This window comes from Alosa sapidissima, chromosome 21 (genome assembly GCF_018492685.1).
Source record: "Alosa sapidissima isolate fAloSap1 chromosome 21, fAloSap1.pri, whole genome shotgun sequence".
Classification (NCBI taxonomy): Eukaryota; Metazoa; Chordata; class Actinopteri; order Clupeiformes; family Clupeidae; genus Alosa; species Alosa sapidissima.
Genome location: NC_055977.1, coordinates 17873623 through 17889041, shown reverse-complemented (window position 1 = coordinate 17889041; position 15419 = coordinate 17873623). Strand labels below are relative to the sequence as shown.

General features: G+C 43.3%; 1 protein-coding gene across 1 annotated transcript in view; it reads left to right on the top strand.

Annotated features, from left to right (window-relative positions):
- Nucleotides 1–15419, top strand: part of col22a1 (collagen, type XXII, alpha 1) — a 58474-nt gene that overhangs the window by 35648 nt on the left and 7407 nt on the right. The window contains exons 24-50 of the mRNA XM_042076055.1: nucleotides 1239–1292; nucleotides 1814–1912; nucleotides 2323–2376; nucleotides 2553–2606; nucleotides 3002–3055; nucleotides 3521–3565; nucleotides 3999–4061; nucleotides 4245–4298; nucleotides 4807–4848; nucleotides 5398–5430; nucleotides 5743–5796; nucleotides 7404–7457; nucleotides 7625–7678; nucleotides 7794–7847; nucleotides 7995–8048; nucleotides 8959–9063; nucleotides 10294–10338; nucleotides 11498–11575; nucleotides 11667–11702; nucleotides 11863–11916; nucleotides 12106–12150; nucleotides 12336–12371; nucleotides 12510–12623; nucleotides 13901–13954; nucleotides 14248–14301; nucleotides 14763–14816; nucleotides 15218–15271. Coding sequence (XP_041931989.1) covers nucleotides 1239–1292; nucleotides 1814–1912; nucleotides 2323–2376; nucleotides 2553–2606; nucleotides 3002–3055; nucleotides 3521–3565; nucleotides 3999–4061; nucleotides 4245–4298; nucleotides 4807–4848; nucleotides 5398–5430; nucleotides 5743–5796; nucleotides 7404–7457; nucleotides 7625–7678; nucleotides 7794–7847; nucleotides 7995–8048; nucleotides 8959–9063; nucleotides 10294–10338; nucleotides 11498–11575; nucleotides 11667–11702; nucleotides 11863–11916; nucleotides 12106–12150; nucleotides 12336–12371; nucleotides 12510–12623; nucleotides 13901–13954; nucleotides 14248–14301; nucleotides 14763–14816; nucleotides 15218–15271 — 1551 coding nt within the window. The remainder of the gene's footprint in view (nucleotides 1–1238; nucleotides 1293–1813; nucleotides 1913–2322; nucleotides 2377–2552; nucleotides 2607–3001; nucleotides 3056–3520; nucleotides 3566–3998; nucleotides 4062–4244; nucleotides 4299–4806; nucleotides 4849–5397; nucleotides 5431–5742; nucleotides 5797–7403; nucleotides 7458–7624; nucleotides 7679–7793; nucleotides 7848–7994; nucleotides 8049–8958; nucleotides 9064–10293; nucleotides 10339–11497; nucleotides 11576–11666; nucleotides 11703–11862; nucleotides 11917–12105; nucleotides 12151–12335; nucleotides 12372–12509; nucleotides 12624–13900; nucleotides 13955–14247; nucleotides 14302–14762; nucleotides 14817–15217; nucleotides 15272–15419) is intronic.

Genomic DNA, 15419 nt, shown 5'->3' with positions numbered 1-15419 from the left:
GAATCTGACAGGGCTTTGAGCTTGTTGTACGCTTGACTGCTTGGACATAAAGTCACTCACCCTCATTGAACACACACACACACACACACTCACACACACACACACATACACACACGTACACACACACACACACACACACACTCACACACACACACGTACACACACACACACACACACACACATTTCATTTGTGTTCTACTTATCTACCTTTTCACATATCACAGATCTGAGATCATGGATGGACATGGATGCAGTACATTATTTTATCCACTAGATGGCGACATGTAGCCTCTCAGGCCCTTGTGTGCTTAACTTACTGTCTTCTTCTCATTTCTCTTATTTGACAATCGCCCCTTCCTTCCATCCTTCCTTCCGTCCTTCCATCCTTTCTTATGTCCTAGCCCCTTCTAATCAATCACGTGAAGGAAACGAGGAAGTGATGCAATAAGGATGGAGGAGTCAAGGACTGACAGATATAAGAAATTAGATATCCTGCTCACTCAGGCATGACTTTTAAGTGACATTAAGTACTGATGGTGTGGCAGCTTTACCTCTTGTTATTCAGTGTACAGAATTAGTGATTAAGATCAATCATCAAAACATTATTGTGCATAATTGGAGTTTGGGTTATAAATAATGGTGGGAATTTGAATGCTGAAGAACACATTTGTGAAAACCGTTTACAACAATATTATAACAGACTTTTGAGGTAGTTTTCGCTTGTTTGGTGGTTGTGTCGGAGGTGCTATCCTGTCACCATCAAGTCATTTACAGATAAAAGATAAGAATGATGAATTTAAAAGAAAATGAAACCTACAGTATATGCATCGACTTCATCAGGATCGCTATACAGAAAGCGAACAATGACCTCCAAGTGCTTGACTTTAAAATATTACTTTACTTAGACTTGAATACCCTTGAGAGGTCATTTGTGTTTCAGCACAAACACATTAAAACACAAGAGTACACACAAACAACACGGCATGTTACTTTGACACAGACATAAACAAACATAATCACACACTGATTAATAGAACACCGTGTTTGCGCAAACAATGCGCCACTGTTTGCATTTAATCATGTGCTTTGCAATGTTTCGTCCGTCTTGAACTCACATTTTATATGCTACCTCCATGGGTCACTCCCTGCCCCTTCCTGGATGGTTGTTCAGAACATGATCATTTGTGCAATGCTGTAATGAACCTTGTTTGCAATCAGTAACATGCTATTATTCACAGGGTAAAAAAGGAGAAAGTGGCTTGCCTGGTGTTGATGGACTTCCTGGACCCCCTGTAAGCACTTGATTTTTCAATGTGACATTGAAATTGAAATTGAAATTTTTTTTCCATAATGGATGATTGTTTGTGTAATGTTTGTTTTTCAAAGTGTTTCGCTCCATGTATAATCATTTCTCCAGTTTACTTATTACTAGCAAGACAACTCTAATATAAGCTTTTTTTCACTTGAAATGTGCTGCATTTTCATACTTGATTTAGTACATCTGAGAAATGTCACTGTAAAGAGAGAAGATAGTGGCAGCAAACAGGAATATGTATTTGGGTACATCAAGTGCCCTTACATCCCTATTACATATGAACATGTTCACAGCATTGCTCAATTTTCATGAAGCTTGCTGCTTCATAATGAAACCACATGTGTGCAGTGCAGACCAGCCTAGTCAGGCATTAGTACTTCACAGACATGTACTCCCTCTAGTGGTTGCCTTTGGAACTGTAGTTGTAGGCCAAATAGCCCAAGTTGCTTTCCGCTTGGGATTTCGCGGATGGTCACCGTTTGTGTGTTTCATTTTCAGGGTCCTTCGGGTCCTTTGGGTCCCCCGGGCCCACAGGGTTCACAGGGTGCACAGGGTCCACCTGGAAACCCTGGCAACAATGGGCAGACTGGCCCTCCTGTGAGTACTGTTTGATAAAGATGCTATTGCTCCAGAGTGGCTACAGCAAAACTTGCTACTCATAGATTTTTCACCTGAAAGTCCCACTGTTAATATTCAGGTGCAGTCTATACATATTACTGTACCTCACTGTGTTTTTTTGGTATTAAATACCATCAACACTAGCATCACTCACAAGTAACTGAAACGCTTATTCCTCAAAGCATAAAAAGGCACCTGAGATTCTACATTATTGATAGAGTTCCACTTTAGTGATGTGATTTAGACTTGCTTATTTGTACACAGTATTGATGTTGTTATTCCAACACAACATAAGACAGGCTATTAACCAATGTAATTGTTAAATGCTTAAAGTAAAAAAATCAGGCTTATTGATAATAACCCTTTGTTATTGCTTTTCTTCTGCACAGGGACTTCCTGGTGAAATTGGCTTTTCTGGCAAACCGGGGGAGCCTGGCAAACCTGTAAGTTTCCGCTGTGGCGACCGCATGAGACCTATCTGTCACATCAGTGAATCAGGCCTCTGTCTCATGCCACTGTGAGATTATATTTCCCCTCATTCAGCGTGACAGTCGCTATCCGAGCAACGCTGTAAAGTTCCATTGTTACATCATCTCCCTTCCTCCTATCATCTCTCAAGGGTCTGCCGGGCAAAGATGGTCTGGACGGTTTCCCTGGCAACGACGGAGCCAAGGTCAGTGGTGTTAAGCATATGGATATGGATGTGGCGCTCCTCTTCCAAAGACCCCACCGGCCTGCTGAGACGCCGGACAGACTTTAGGGCTGTTACGGCCGACTCATACAGCTGCATAGCATAGCTCTTTATCAAGGCCCACAAAGTGCTTTGCAAGTGGGTGGGTGGGTGGGGGGGGGGGGGGGGGGGGGTCACTTCAACCACTACCAGTACCCCATTTGTTAATGTAATGAAACACTCTGTCATGATATGATATATTAAGATGAATTGATATTGTACATCTGCAAAGAGCTGTTAAACTGAGGTATCCACTTGTAGTTAATAGTTGCAATGCCAGATTGATTTCTCTCATTGCTGCCATCTGACTCAAATGGCCTTTTGCGCTCCCCGTGTAGGGACCAAGAGGAGAGTCTGGCCTTGATGGGGTTCCAGGCAAGTCAGGGCCCAAGGTAAGAACTGCTACCAAATACTGTTTATAAAGTTCTTCAAAAACTCTCGCCTTTCAGACACCGAAGGTTTGTGTTTTTGCGAACGCATCATGAAATATTTAAAGGTCTAAAGAAGATGAAACTGTCTAGTACTTTTTGCTCATGCCACGATACAGAAATAATGTATTTCTGCTAGTGGTATTGCCTGCAGTTTGATCTTTAATTCATGTTTACACTTTAAACATCTAATTGGGGAGGGAGACTCCTGCTTCATGATTTAGACAGCAGAGTCAGAGACAAGGCCTGGGGGTGTCTGAATCAGTCTGCTGCTGGTGATGGTGTCATGATGAAGCTGATTAGAGAGTGATGAGGAGAGGGGACTGGCCTTAAGATGAGAGGATGTACGTGCCGATATACTGTATGTGATATGATGGGCAGTGATGTGGTGACGAGTGATGATGGAGTGTCTGTGGGTTTCTGATCTAGGGTGATGACGGACCTCCTGGGCCACGTGGACCTCCAGGGGACAGAGTGAGTTGGTCACACACACACACACACACACACACACACACACACACACACATACAGTACACACACATGCACACGCACATAACACACACATGCACACTCGTATACACATTGCACACATATGCATACACACACACACACACACACACACACACACACACACACACACACTCACATACAGTATGCGTGCACACACACACACACACATGCACACACACACACACATTCTTAAATTTGACAACAGAGCTAATTTCAGCACAGGAACATTTCTCACCATTTGTATGTCTGTCCCCCTGTTACGTGTGTCTGTCCCCCTGTTATGTGTGTGTGTGCGTGTGTGCGTGTGTGTGTGTGTGTGTGTGCGTGTGTGTGTGCGTGTGTGCGTATGTGTGTGTGCGTGCGTGCGTGCGTGCGTGTGTGTGTATCATCTCTGCAGGGAGAGGCAGGTTCTCCTGGGCAGTTAGGTCCAATGGGTCCAAGAGGAGAGAAAGGACCAGCGGTGAGTTGTTGATTTACAAACACAAACACAAACTCAAGCCAAGTACACAGCACATACACAATGCATGTAAGGCAGAAGTAAAAAAACAGGTACATGTATGTACAGTATGCAATGCTGCACCCCACATACTGTATACCGAAGGTGCCTTTGCATTCCGGCTCTCATCACTGGTCTCATGTTTAGGGTGACAGAGGAAAGGATGGCTCAGTTGGACCAAAGGGTGATCGAGGTGACACGGTAAGAATGCTGTCTGAATTAAAATGAAACATACCCACGAGAATCCCAATGAAAGGAATGGGCAAGATGTTATTGCCAAAGTGTTGCCCTCTGTTCTCCTCTCTCTCTCTCTCTCTCTCTCTCTCTCTATCTATTTCTCTCTCTATTTATTCTCTTCTCAAACACACTCTCTCTCTATTTATTCTCTTTTCTCAAACACACATACACCATTATCTCTCTCTTTCTCTCACTGTCTCTCACTCCCCTCTTCTCAAACACACACTCTCTCTCTGTCTCACACACACACACACACACACACACACACACTTCTTCACTCTCTCCTTAACTTATTAGCATCTTTTTTTTCAAGTAAATGGCCTCCATAGTAGCATGCTTTCTCCCCATGGTGCATGGCCCATCATCAGGCCTCGTGTCCCCAGTGATTGCCATTCGGGGAAGCAGCATTAATTAGTTCATTAGTATGCAACCAATCGCTGAGCCCCACCTCCTTTCCTGTTCTTTTTCCCAGGGTGCCGTGGGGCCTCAAGGAGTGCCCGGACTGCCAGGAGACGTAAGTAATTAAGCCAGATGAATGCGAGAAGAGAGAGAGAGAGAGAGAGAGAGAGAGAGAGAGAGAGAGAGAGAGAGAGAGAGAGAGAGAGAGAGAGGCCTATTTTCTTCCCACCGTGTTGCTGCTCTCAGTTTCGCTCTGCTGTAATAAACGCGAGTGGCCGCGGGCCGGGCGAACCGCTTCCTGCATCTAATAGAGGGGGATTTGTCATTATGAGGAGTAATCATTGCTACCGTGTCCTTGTGCAGAGTGTGAGACCTGCAGAGAGAAATATATACAGGCCGCCCCTAAGGTTTGCTTATTCATGCCTTATGCTGACAAATGCTTCTGTTTATGTTTATTCAGGGTGGAGCTACAAAGTGATTAGTTGAGTCTTGTTGACTGATCACTAGTTTTCAATGTCAGTAAAAAGGTTTATTTCAGCTTTTGCCATACATCTGACCATACCCAGACTACCAGGGTATGTACCTGTAAGGTGCAGTGATGCTCAACACAACATCTCTGAGACACATGCCTTTCAACACAAACTCTGCTGTGTTTTTATTACAGGTGGCCAATGTCATCCCTCAACCTGGTGAGCCAGTAAGTCATAAACAAATTTACTGAACTGTCCCTGAGTTGACATTTTCAGGACTTTTTATATTCATTTATTAGATGCTGATATTTTTTAAGTGTTGAGGCTTACAATTGTCATACCATGTCATTATCATATGAAAAGTGATAATTGAGTGCATTAGGAGTCAGTGATTCAAAATTCAGTGACTAATGGGCAGGACACTGTGAAGGACAGTGGAAGATGCCTTTTTTTGTCTTCTCTCATTTGTGTGTTTGTTTGTTTGTTTGTTTGTTTGTTTGTTTGTTTGTTTGTTGTTTTGGTTGTCTTTACAACCATAGGGTCAGCCTGGAGAGAGAGGAGCAAAGGGAGAGCCAGGAAGTCCTGGAGAACCTGTGAGTTTCTGTCATTTCTGTGAACGTCAATATCCAGTATGCTGTAGATCTCTTGCTCTCTGTTTCTCTGTTGAGTGTACAGTTTAGTCCTGCGCGTAGATTAAAAGTGCAGCTTTAATCTGCAGAGCAGACATGCATAGCAAGATGGCAGTAGAGAGTTAGATTGCAAGATTGCTCATGTACGGTATCAAACAGATGAACAAGCTGAGTATCAAATGACTTTGTACTCAGAATATTTTGGGTCCTGCAGTATATGGGTGATCTCAAGTGTACATTTTTTGAAAAATTAATTAATTTATTCAGTGTGAAATAAGTTTTTTCTACAGTGCCAAACACCATGCATTAGTTACTGTAGCATCCTTCCTCATTCTTCATAATGTGAAAGTGGCCTCTTCATGCTCCCACTTCTTTCAAAAGAGCAAAATTAATTAAATTTGGAAACTCAATCATATTAATTTCATTTCCCACAAGACTGTTCCAACTTCCAGCACCACAATTCTAAACGTTTGACTTTCATCAAAGTATAAATGCTCTGCTGTCAAGCCACTTTACACTATAGTATAGTCTTTCTCATTGAAGGCAGTTCTTACGCCTATGGTTGAGTGGCTTTATTTTCAGTAGTATGTTACATTGTACTGTGTGTGTACAATGTGGTAGCACAAATACAAATAAATATAAATTTGTTTAGTGTCTGGAAACAATTCGATAAAAATCAACTGTGGTTGGGAATGTCTTTCCTATTTTGAGCTACTGTCATCTGTAAACAAACAATCCAGGCTCCTGGGGAAGAGTCAATAATAAAGTAGTGTTTCCATTTAAAAAGGAATTCATTTCTCATCTCAGTTGAGTTTAGGACCATTTCATACAATTCATTTGTAGTGCTCTTGCAATGAACTTGTCTCTTACAAAGCCGCTTTGGAACTCTTTGGAGTCTTTCTTTGCACCCACAACAAACAACACCATCTACAAAAAAAACCTCAAGACATTTAGCTTAGAATCCATTTTTCACTCTGACACATTGATATTATAAAACATTTTTCACCCTGGCACATTCATACTATAAAACATCCAAGCTTTTGTTTGCACTATTTTTATCCAGACAACATAAACTGTACCGTGAACAGATCTGATGAATGATTCAGACTTTCACCATAACATATCCCTAATAAGTCATCCTAGAAATCAGATGTTCCTGGTAAAGGCTTCACATAGCTCTATATTGTGAGTTATTGCTGGTGTCAAATTTGTTTGGCCATTACTGTTTCATGAAAAAGAAAAGGTCAGTTCACATAGTAAAGTGCACATTTTATTAGAAGAGCGGGACTAGCACTTCAGCGCTATGCTAAAAGGGCTAAAGGGCTAAAGGGCTGTTCATTTTCCTTGTTCATTTCAGCCTAGCTGCAGTGTAACGCAGGGGGTCTGCAATGTAACAATAAAGACCTCATTAAAATGGCAGGAACACTGTCAAACCTTCACATGATTTTAACAGTTACAATAGACCAAAGAAGATTGTGTATATATACAATTTTCACTTAAAGTCCTAAGTGCTTAAAGTCAGCTAGTGAAGGCAACATGCTAACGATCGTGTTCTTTACTTCATTCCACAGGGTCAAAGAGGACTTCCTGGTGAGCAAGGTTTCAAAGGACAGCCTGGGCCTGCAGTAAGATATCTTAACTCATCTTTTCTTAGACTGATTGTTACTGGGCTGAAGTGTGTTCTAGTTGATTGTGCATTTGATAAGGCCAGTTGATTGATAGTGGTCTCTCTCTCTCTCTCTCTCTCTCTCTCTCTCTCTCTCTCTCTCTCTCTCTCTCTCTCTCCATTTAGGGCCCTAAAGGAGAGTCAGGACCTAAAGGAGAGACTGGGAGAGTAGGAGATCCAGTAAGTGCCTCCTATTCCTCACACAGGCTGTGATGAATGGTACATTACAATATCATAATTTGCGTTGAAGTTGCAGCTGGGTTTTGTTCAGATCACTGTGTTGATTTGGTGACAGGGCCCACCAGGATTGCAAGGAGCCCAGGGTCTCCGTGGCCTTCCAGGCAATGTGGTATGTATTATTACTTAGTACCGTAGTAATGTAGCAATAGTGTTGTAATAGTGTACTAAACGTTTTATAGCACATGTGAGTCAATGGTGTAATAGCCTAAACATCTGACGCTGTTTCACATACTATCCATGCTGTTGTTCTTTATAGGGAATTCCTGGTAGCATTGGACCACCTGGTATTTCTGGACCAAGAGGAGAGAAGGTGAGACCTAACAGCATCAGCTTATCATTTATTATTATCCAGTATGGTCACTACTACCATTCATGAAACTTTTATTTTCTCTACCTTGGGAGAAGAAGGTAGTCTCTAATCTTCTCATCTAGTCAGAATATTTTTATGAAGAAGACATCAAGAAATTGAAATGAATGGAGCTTTACTCTAATTATTTTTTCATAAGTTTATGTTAGATGATGATGGTGAATGGTCATGTACACAGTTGGCAAGTATGGGAATGCAAAGATAGAATGTTCAATGTAGGTTACATTCAAAACTTGGATTGTGTTGGTGTGGTGACAGCACTGATGCTCACAACTTTTTTCATTTTACGGGGCCTGCCAAGAGGTAGAGGTTGATGGGCCAAAGTAAAAGCAGAAAGAGGATGAATCACATCCCTCCAGTGCCAGGTGTCCTGACATCCTTCCTGGCACCAGCCACACTCTGTGTGTGATAAACTCCCAGTGAGCTTCTTGGTCTTAGTGTAGCTGCTCGAAGGTGCAAGGAAGGAGTGATAAATAAAAAGGCTGTAGGTTTTAAACGATTATATAATTCAATGAGCATTATAAAAAAACACTAAAACTGAATGTGTCTGTGGGTAAGTACAGCATAATTAATTGCTAATCATTGACGAGCACCCAGATAGTACTTTCTTTCTTTACCCAGGGAGTATGCATTGTACTAGCTCACACATTTGTTTATTTATTTACTGTACTGACATTTATTTAATGTCAATGGTTTCAACCATTCCAGTAAGAACCAAAGTCTGTGGTATCACCTCTATCCACCATTCTAGTAGTAGGAACCAAATTCCTCACAGTCTGTGCGTATGGCTATCTTCCACTAGTCAGATCCATACATTCATCTTCATCTTTATGTGTCTCTCTTTCCCCTGCAGGGAGAAACTGGCAAAGAGGGACCCTCTGGCCCCCCTGGTCAGGCTGGACCACCAGGGCTGTCGGGAGAGACCGGACCACCAGGGAAAGGCAAGGACGGACAGAGGGTAAGGGCCCGATGACTGTGCACTAGCCACACGGCTGTAGACTGCTACTGATCTCACACACACACACACACACACACAAACACACACACACACACACACACACACACACACACACACACACACACACATACACACATTCACAAGCTGCATCACATAAGCAGAGAAGCAATCAGTTCACATCCAAAGTTTCGAGGTACAACTGAATGTCAATGCTAGTGGGGTCTATTCTGCTGAGCCAGTAGACGCTATCTCCCAAACACATCACTGGCTCATGCGAAATAGCAGAATGCATGAACAGCATTTCTTCACTTGGTTAAATATGTATGGAGATGTACAGTATGTATAAATGGAAATCACTGTGGTGCAACTCCTGTTGTTTATAGATGTGCCGTATTCATTAAAATGACTTGATTTTACTTCTCTAAAATTTGTATGTATTTTTCACTTTCCTCTTGTTGAGCCTCCTCTCACATTAAAAGCTTTGTTATTCTTCTGTGTAAGTGCGTATTTGGAGTACCAGAGAACGTGTTGTGATGGATTTGTTTAAATCCAGCCCTGTTGCCCCAGACAGCCTTACGATAATAGGGCTGAATTTGTGGTTTACTCCACCTGAGTCTGCATATTTTATGTGCACTAGGAAACACACGGGGAAGAAAGTGTTTACGCTTTTGCTTTTCACTTAGTGATAGAAAGTGTGTGGCTGTGTTTTTGTGTGTGTGTTTCTGTGAAAGAGAGAGAGAAAGAGAGAGACACAGAGAGAGAGAGAGAGAGAGAGTGTGTGTGTCTCTCTGTGCGTGTGTGTGTGCTTGTGTGTGTGCGAGACCACTTTTTAATGGCATGGTATCTAGCTAATGAAGGAGCGCAGTGCTGCTGTGCAGACTGCAGGTGTTGTGGTTAACATCTAGCCTAATCCTAGTGTGCTGCCAACTCAGAACCAACACCTCATATAGCAGTTCTTAATAGAAGCCGTGTGTGTGCGTGTGGCGCGCGCGCGTGCGTGCGTGCGTGTGTGCGTGTGTCAGTCTGTCTTTCTAGCTGTGCTGATCGACGTTTCACCTTTCATTGTGAAATCTGGGAACATATCTGTGTTAATGTGTCTATAGCACATTACATGACTCTATGCACAGTGTGTGTGTTGGGGGGTGTATGCATGCCTGTGTTAGCTCTGAGTTTGTGTATGTGTGGGTCTACTTGATTTGAAAGGTAATCGTTTCATCTGTAAAATTACAGGGTGAGCCAGGATCGCAGGGACCACAAGGACCTCCAGGATTGAAGGTAATGTACTTTTATTCTTACTTTCCTAATTTCTTTCTTCTTTCCTCTCTCTCTCTCTCTCTCTCACACACACACATTGTTCTTGTCATTCTTCCTCCTCTGTAATCTTGGTGGCACAAAAAATCCACAGCAATACATAGAGAGAAAAATAGTCAAAAAGTGAAATGGCAAGTGGTGTTCCGCTTATGCTCCCCTTACCCACACACCACTCAGGGTCCAGAAATACCTGCAGGCCAGATTGTGACTTCTGGATTCTGGAGTCACTTTTTTTTTTTTTTTTTTTTTTAAAGTGAAGAAAACATCACTGAACAACCAACCAACCCTCCCACTCCCCGTGACACTTATCAAAACAGAACAGTCCGTTGAGGTTAAGTCCTGCTGGTAAACTCTGATATCTCAATTGTGGAGGGAACTGCAAGCTCAGACTCCCCAGTGCTACTCGTCAGCACCCAAGCATGGCCCAGCAGTCAATAAAGCAATTTCACAAAGGTGAACCCTCAGTCACGCTGAAGTGCCCTGTAAAAGCATTGAAAGCCTTTACAAGATGTACTTTGACAAATCTGTATCATTTGGCGACCGTCCGCAATCTAATCCTGTGATCAGGTTATTTTGTCAGGGCCGACCCAATGGGCAATGGACAACGGAAACTAGAGAGACAAAGAGAGACAAACCTGCACCAACAAACAAACAAACAAACAAACAAATATAGAAACGGGGAGAGAAATGAGTCACCGGAGTGCAGGCGAATTGTGTGTGTGAGACAGCATGTAGACGCCGGCATGTGGCCTGTGGCCTGGTGGGGAGGGGTCTTGCTGCTCTTGCGGCTGCCGGCAGTCATTTCCCAGCAGGCTAAAAGCACACCAGACACCCAGGGGAATTAAGGCGGGTTGCGCTGAGATTCTGTGTGAGTCAGTAGTTCTGCAGTAAGTCTAACTTGAATAATGTGTGTGTGCGTGTGTTTGTATGTCTCTCTCTCTCTCTCTCTCTCTCTCTCTCTCTCTCTCTCTCTCTCTCTCTCTCTCTCTATCTCTCTCTGTGTGTGTGTGTGTGTGTGTGTGTGTGTGTGTGTCTGTCTGTCTGTCTGTCTGTCTGCCTGTCTCTGTCTGTCTGTGCGTGTGTGTGTGTGTGTGTGTGTGTGTGTGTGTGTGTGTATGCACAGGGTCAGCCTGGGTCTCCAGGACTGCAAGGCATGCCAGGAGCCAGAGGACCACCAGGAGAGGGCAAAGTCGGACCACCGGTACAAACATACCTGACACCACAAACACAGACACACTCACCCACACAAACAAACTGTTTTGTATTCTTAAGGTGATTTCTCTCTCTCACAGGGACAACCTGGCCCTGCTGGTGAGAGGGGACAACAGGTAAGAGTCCTCTATTAGTCCCAACCTGCTCACTATGGACAGTACATGACTGTAAACATGTATTGACAATATGCAGTGGTTCAGTATACAACAGTAATATCGAATAGTGATACTCAAATGATGACCGTTGTTGCTAATGTTTGTTTGTGTAATTTATTAGGGGAATCCAGGACCAACAGGTGTGGCTGGGCCTCAGGGTCCTACTGGACACAATGTGAGTGCTCTGATGTACACACGCACACACACACACAGACAGACACACACACACACACACACACACACACACACACACACACACACACACACACACACACACACACACACACACACACACACACATTCACAAACTGCATAACATAAGCAGAGTTTACATCCAAAGTTTGAATGTCATCTTGTTTCACAGGGGTTACCTGGAAGACCAGGTGAAAAAGGATCCCAAGGAGAGCCTGTACGTATAAAAAAACAAAGCAAATTAATCATACCAATTGTTAATAATTGATAATAATCTGATAATAACATGATACATGATTCCTTTAACTGTCAGTTAATGTCAGGTTCAAGTTTGGCCTTTGTCCATTTGTTTGGTTGAGGTTTAGAACATCTCCAATGACGCTCTCCAAATTTCTTTAACAGGGAAAAGCAGCAGATCTATCTGACCTGAACCTGAAAGTGAGAACATTTTGAACATCTCTACAATTTATTCAGACACACACACACACACACACACACACACACACACATATATACACACACACACACACACACACATTAATTAATGTCATCCCTCATTACCCTACCTCTGCCCAGGACATCTGCTCTGACTGCCCGGCCGGTCCTGCTGGGCCCCCGGGCATCCCCGGCCTGCCTGGCGATAAAGGCTTGGAGGGACCTCCAGGCAAAAACGGCCAGGACGGCTACCAGGTAAGACGGCTTCGCGGGCAGTGGTCAGGGAACCTAATCTCATCACTGAGCATCACTCCTGTGACTCATTAAACTCCTGTCACATTAACTGTTTACTACACAAGACAATCTCTGTATCCTTAGTTTATTTTTTAATTGATTATTAATTACCGGTATCATTTATGTCCCTAAAAGTATTCTTTATTTTGGTGAGGTGTGGATATGAATAAGCGTGTCACTGTCAGGTCAAAGTATGCACTTGCCACCCCAGACATACTTCCTAGACCTACTCAGAAAGAGGAAACGAGATGCACCTCGCTTCCTCATATTTCCCTGGCTCTGACCAACTGTCAGTCTGACATCTCATATTAAAAAGCCCTGCTTGGAATAGCAAATTGGTACAGATTGTATCCATGAAATATATAGTGGTTTTTAGGGTTGATTTGGAGCAGGAGCAGGAGAGTGATGGGGAGAGAGAAGCAGAGAGAAAGAGAGAGAAGCAGAGAGAAAGAGAGAGAGAAAGAGAGAGAGAGAGAGAGAGAGAGAGAGAGAGAGAGAGAGAGAGAGAGAGAGAGAGAGAGCGAGAGAGAGAAGGAGAAATAGAAAAACTGATACAGGTATTGAGAGATGTCGAGAGATGGAGTGGCTAGATTGATGGAGAGATAGAGAAGGGGAGATAAAGAGAAAAGGGTAGAGAGAAAAATGAGAGGAAAGTGAAAAATGTAATATGGACACCCCTGAGAGATATTGAGAGAAAGACAGAGACAGAGATGACGAAGGACAAAAACGGAGAATGGGAACGAGAGAGAGAGAGAGAAAGGAGATTGAAAGGAGAGAACAGAGATGAAGATAGAGATGTAGAGATGGGGAGCTGCTGAGGGATGAGGCCTCCTGCTCCTCTCTCATAAAGCTGGGCACAGATGGGCGCTTAGGAGGCACCCCCTGAGAGTGTGAAGCACCCCTGCACAACATCCATCATCACACACACACACACACACACACACACACATACACACAGAGAGAGAGAGAGACACATACACAGACACACAGACACACACACACACACACACACACACACACACACAAAGAGAGACAGAGACACACACACACACACACACACACACACACACACACACACACACATACACTCACACACTAACAGGGTGAGTGCCAGAGAGGTAAAAGGCTGCCTGCACATCATTAGACAACATTCTCCAGGGTGCCAAAAACTCGCTGCTCATAACTCCAACTGCTACTGAGGATGCTTAATTTGGTTCTCTGTGTGTGTGTGTTTGCAGGGTCAGCCAGGACCAACAGGTCCAGCTGGACCACCAGGACAGGAGGGCGCAAAGGTGAGGTCAACAGTACACCTATTTAATGGTTGAAACAGCAATGGTTCATCAAGTCTTTGTGTTATCATCCTTCATATCCAAGCATCATCTGAACGTTTCTTTCTAACAAATATATTAGAATGTCTGTACTTTGCTCCATATTTACAACAGATACTGTTGTGAAGACAGAGTACCTTTGGCTTTTGGCAAAAAAATAATACCTAAAAATGATCATTTAGAGGCCCATTAACTGAGATGAAATCAACATAATTGATGTGGATTACATTTAATAAGTGCTCCCCTAATACCTGCAGGGTGGCAAAGGTGACCGAGGGCCTGCTGGTGCACCTGGAGAAAAAGGTGAAAAGGTATGATAGATCTCCACCATCATTTCCAAATCCCCAATCCACTATCATGGCCATCTTAAACTTGAGTGTTTTTGTGACCTTTTGGGAACTATCTATCCAAATCAATGCACAATACAATACAGATAAATGTTATCCTCAGTACTATATGTGTGTTCTCAGGGTAACAAAGTTATGGTATTGATGTTTTACAATGACTGTAAAATACTTGGACATGGCATCATGGTTGTAAGTTTGACCCCTGGGGCTGCCACCATTGTACCCCTGAGTAAGTCACTTAACCCTGGCTTGCTCTAGGTAGGTCTTGACTCGCCCTATAGGTAGTTCACTGTAAGTGGTTTGTATTAGAGCGTCTGCTTAATGACCAAACATGTGATGTCTGCCTGAGGTGACCACCACATGGCCCAGTTTTGAGTCCTGGCATTGCGTACAGGTTGCACTCATGTGTGTCTGTGTTTTTGCAGGGACCAGCAGGACCTCCCGGATACCCAGGAAGTGCTGGTCTGATGGGTCCACCTGTGAGTGTTTCATTAGGCAGTTTCCACGTGTGCTATGCCAAATTCATTAGATTTCAAACACTCTGCAGTCATGCCACACTAGCTGAGGTAGAAGAACATTAATTAAAGCAATATGGTCTTGTCTAGTGTGAATCACCAGGCTCCACTTGCACACATTATTCACAACAGCTTGAGTTCTACCTGATTATTTGTGGTTCTTAATATCTGTTGAAAGATTTGTTTGTTTATGATCTGTCTGTGTTTTGACTTTGTGTTTGTCACATCATGACAGATTTATAAAGTCTTTCTTGCCTTTTTCTTGCCTTCTCCATGTTGCCATCTCATTTGAATGTAAATAGATTCATCCATATTCACAGGGCGGACTCGTGAGTCATCTGACACCTGTGTGCTTTGTCTCGTAGGGTACTGATGGAAACCCCGGCCTCGCTGGCCCTGTGGGGCCCCCTGGTGAGAAGGTAAGGATAGCCAGATCAATTTTGTAATTGATGTCCTACCGTTCTCATTTGACTCAGTAACAGCTCATGCTAACCAGCATTGCCACAGCGGCTCCCATCTCATGACTATCATTATCGGTAGATCGACATGTCTCGTCTAGAATGTGTT